The 3209-nt window shown below is 65.3% G+C and overlaps 1 protein-coding gene across 1 annotated transcript; it reads right to left on the minus strand.

Annotated features, from left to right (window-relative positions):
- Positions 1-1110: 1110 nt before the first annotated feature.
- ATOH1 (atonal bHLH transcription factor 1) lies at positions 1111-2964 on the minus strand. Its single transcript, XM_030270561.4, has one exon. It carries the CDS (start codon positions 2905-2907, stop codon positions 2056-2058), a length of 852 nt encoding a protein of 283 aa, XP_030126421.4. The 5' UTR covers positions 2908-2964; the 3' UTR covers positions 1111-2055.
- Between the last annotated feature and the right edge of the window lie 245 nt (positions 2965-3209).

Raw genomic sequence — 3209 nt, forward strand, 5'->3', positions numbered from 1 at the left:
CCAAATAAACAAAACAACGCCCCCAAAGTTGGTGTTTTTTTGCTCTGCCGCATCACTCCCGTGGTGGAAACCCTCGCGTGCTCCTCAAGACGCGAGACTGGCTTCCACAGCACAGAAATCAGTGCCGGTAACCAAAGCTGATCGACCCCGACAAAGCAGGCATTTTATTAGGAAGGAAAATGACCCTCCCGATAAACTTTCCACCCTGCGGGACCGCAACCCGCTTCAGCAGGTACGGGCGGCAGCCGCAGGCGCTGGCGGCGAGCAGGGCAGGCGACAGCGCGGGGTTACCGGGGGGGCAGGTGCCCTGTTTCTGCAGGGGAAAGCGACACCCTCACGGGCTCCGCTCCCTCGGGGCCGCTCCCCCGGCCGCGCCTGGTTAACTGATCACCTCGACACCCCGCTCCCAGTGTCACCTGCTGAACCCAGCGGGACCCCGGCACCGACACGGCTCCGGTTTAGCCCCAGCTCTAGTGTCACGGGCAGGCTGGGCTAAGCAGCAGCCAATCCTCCACTCCCATCCGGGTTTAACCCGAGCCCAGGGGGCACATCCTGGTCCCCAGCGACCCGCCGTGCTGCTCGCGTGTCCCCTAAACCCTGCCGGCTTCCCCGCCCGCTCCCTGCCCTTTCCGCTCGGCTTGTATCCTCCGTGGGAAGATCCGCTCGGGTCCCCGTGAAGAAGAGGAGTGGGGAAGAAGGTGATGTGACTTGAGCGGCGGTGCGGGGACAGCGGCGCTACAGAACAGCGATAAGCTCCTTACCATGCACTTGTTGCAATTACCCGATTGCGCTGGGAACTGCGGGACGGAAACGGGACAGGGTCCCGGCGGCGCAGAGAGCGGAGGTCGCGCTGCTCCACGCGGGGCAGAGCCCGCCCCGGACCCCGGCCCCGGACCCCGTCCGTCCCTCTGCAGGCAGCCGGAGTGCCCCATCGCCTCCCCGGAGCATCGCCCTCATCTCTGTACCTCTCACCCCCGGCGCGGAGTTTGACACCACTCCGGCTCGGGGAGGGCGAAGGGAGACGTTGAACCCGACTACGATTTGAGGCTGATTTTGTTTTGGTGGTTTTTTTTTTTCTTCCCACGTTTATTTGATCTCAAAAATAAAACAAAAATTAAAATTAAAATACATAAAACAATGGCAGCTGGCATTGCTAAAATCAAAATAAACGATTTTTGTCGTAGAAAATAATTTTTTTTTAAAAAGAGAGAAGCAGAAATAATTGCAAACACTGCATAATAAATACGTTTCCTATTACCACAAAAGGAAAATAAAACTGACATAAAAGTTTGACACGACAAAACCGTTTTCGTTTTTAAGAGAGCGTTAGGATTAAGTGGCTTAATTAAACATTGGTCTCCAATTGGCAGTTAGTAGCTTTCCTCTTGAAACTGCATCTCCAGCCGCTGATAAAGTGCTTGCGCCAAGTTTCCCCCCAAAAGACGCCGACATGGTGCTCTAAGGAAGATCCACATTTTCTCCGCTATTTACAGGTTAAGCCGGTGCGCTATTGACTTTTTTTTTTTTTTTTTTTTTTTTTTGTATGTGTGTCTGTGTGTGTGTGTGTGTTTCCACAGCAATGCGACCCACGGCAGGATCGGTGTCCTGGAAGACGGGGGTGTCAGGGCGGGTTCACGGCTGGGTGGGGATGGATGGCGCCGGCGGCACCCCCGGCAGCGGGAGCGGGGCTAGGCTGTCTCCCTGCGCATCACCTGCTCACCGACGGGGCGAGGCAGGCTCCGCGCTGTGAGGTGGCGTGTTGGCAGGAGGGAACGGCAACGACTTCTAGGCGAAAGAAATTTTCGAAGTGTAAACTAAAAATTAAAACAAACCAACCGGCCCTGACAGACAGGGCGGGTACAGTCACTCGCTAACAGCCATCCCCTCTGGACAAACCAGAGGCTGCCGGGTGTGGGAGACGAGGGGGCGGATTTCAAAGCGACCAAAGGGAGCCGATGCCGTCCGTGGCGGCACCGCGTCCGGCTGCTCACCCCACGGCAGAGTCTGTGCTTCGAGAGGCGGACTTGCGGGGGTGCCGGGGACGACGCCCCCGCCTTAGCTGGCCTCATCCGAATCGCTGTAGTGGGAGCGGGGCGAGAACTCCCCGTCGCTCCTGTGGGACCGGGGCGACGTCTTGCTCCTCTCCTGCGGCGGCTGCCCGGGCTGCGGCAGGAGGAGGGCGGGGGAAGGGGCTCTCTGTCCCATCAGGGCGCCCTCCGCAAAGGAGAAGTGCAGAGGGTCGAGCTGCACCGAGTAGCCCCCCGCAGCCGGCGGCGGGGGGAAGCGAGTCCGGCCGTGCCCGGGGGGCGACGCTCTGGGCGGCCCCGGCGGCGGCGCCGGCGGCCCCGGCGGAGCTCCGGCCCCGGCGGCGGCGCAGGGCGGCTCGAAGGGGGCCCCGCGGTGCTCGGCCTTGCCGGAGCCGTCGGAAGGGGCGGCGGGGCCGTGCAGCAGCTCGGCCAGGGCGCTGATGTAGATCTGCGCCATCTGCAGCGTCTCGTACTTGGACAGCTTCTTGTCGTTGTTGAAGGAGGGGATGACATTGCGGAGCTGGTCGAAGGCGTGGTTCAGCCCGTGCATCCGCCGCCGCTCCCGCGCGTTGGCCGCCAGCCGCCGCTGCTTCTGCACGCCGCTCACCTGCGCCCGCAGCCCGGGGCCGCCGCCGCCGCCCCGCGGCCGCCCGCCTCCCCGCGCCCCGCCGGGGCTGCTCCCGCCGCCCCGCGCCGCGCCGCCCTCCGCCGCCGCCGCCTCGTCGTCCTCGGCGGGCAGCAGGTATCGCGGCGAGGCGGCGGCGGGCAGGCGGGCGGCGCAGCAGACGCCGAGCCAGGAGCCCGGCGCGAAGCCGCCGCAGGCGCTCTGCTCGGGGCCGGGCGGCGGCTCGCGGGCGCGCTCAGCCCAGGGCAGGCTCATGGCGCTAGCGCCGCGCGCCCATCGGGCCGCGCGCAGCCCCCGCCTCGCGCCCGGCGCCCCGACGGCTCCGGTGTCGGCCGGGCTCGCGCCCCCCTTTAAGGAGCGGCACGCGCCGGGGCCCCCCCCGCTCCCCCTCCCCTCCCCTCCCCTCCCTCGCGCCCCACCCCTCCCGCCGCACGCCCTCCACTCGCGCCGGTCGCGTGTCGGCGCGGCCAATGGCGCGCGCGCGCGCGGGGCCGGCGCGTGCGGGGAGCCAATGGCGCGCGGGGGGAGCGGAGGCCGCGGCCGGCGGCGGACGGGAG

The sequence above is a fragment of the Taeniopygia guttata genome, chromosome 4 (genome assembly GCF_048771995.1).
Source record: "Taeniopygia guttata chromosome 4, bTaeGut7.mat, whole genome shotgun sequence".
Classification (NCBI taxonomy): Eukaryota; Metazoa; Chordata; class Aves; order Passeriformes; family Estrildidae; genus Taeniopygia; species Taeniopygia guttata.

Excerpts from the sequence above, each read along its gene's own strand:
- ATOH1 (XM_030270561.4), bottom strand. The coding sequence starts at position 2,907 with ATGAGCCTGCCCTGGGCTGAGCGCGCCCGCGAGCCGCCGCCCGGCCCC.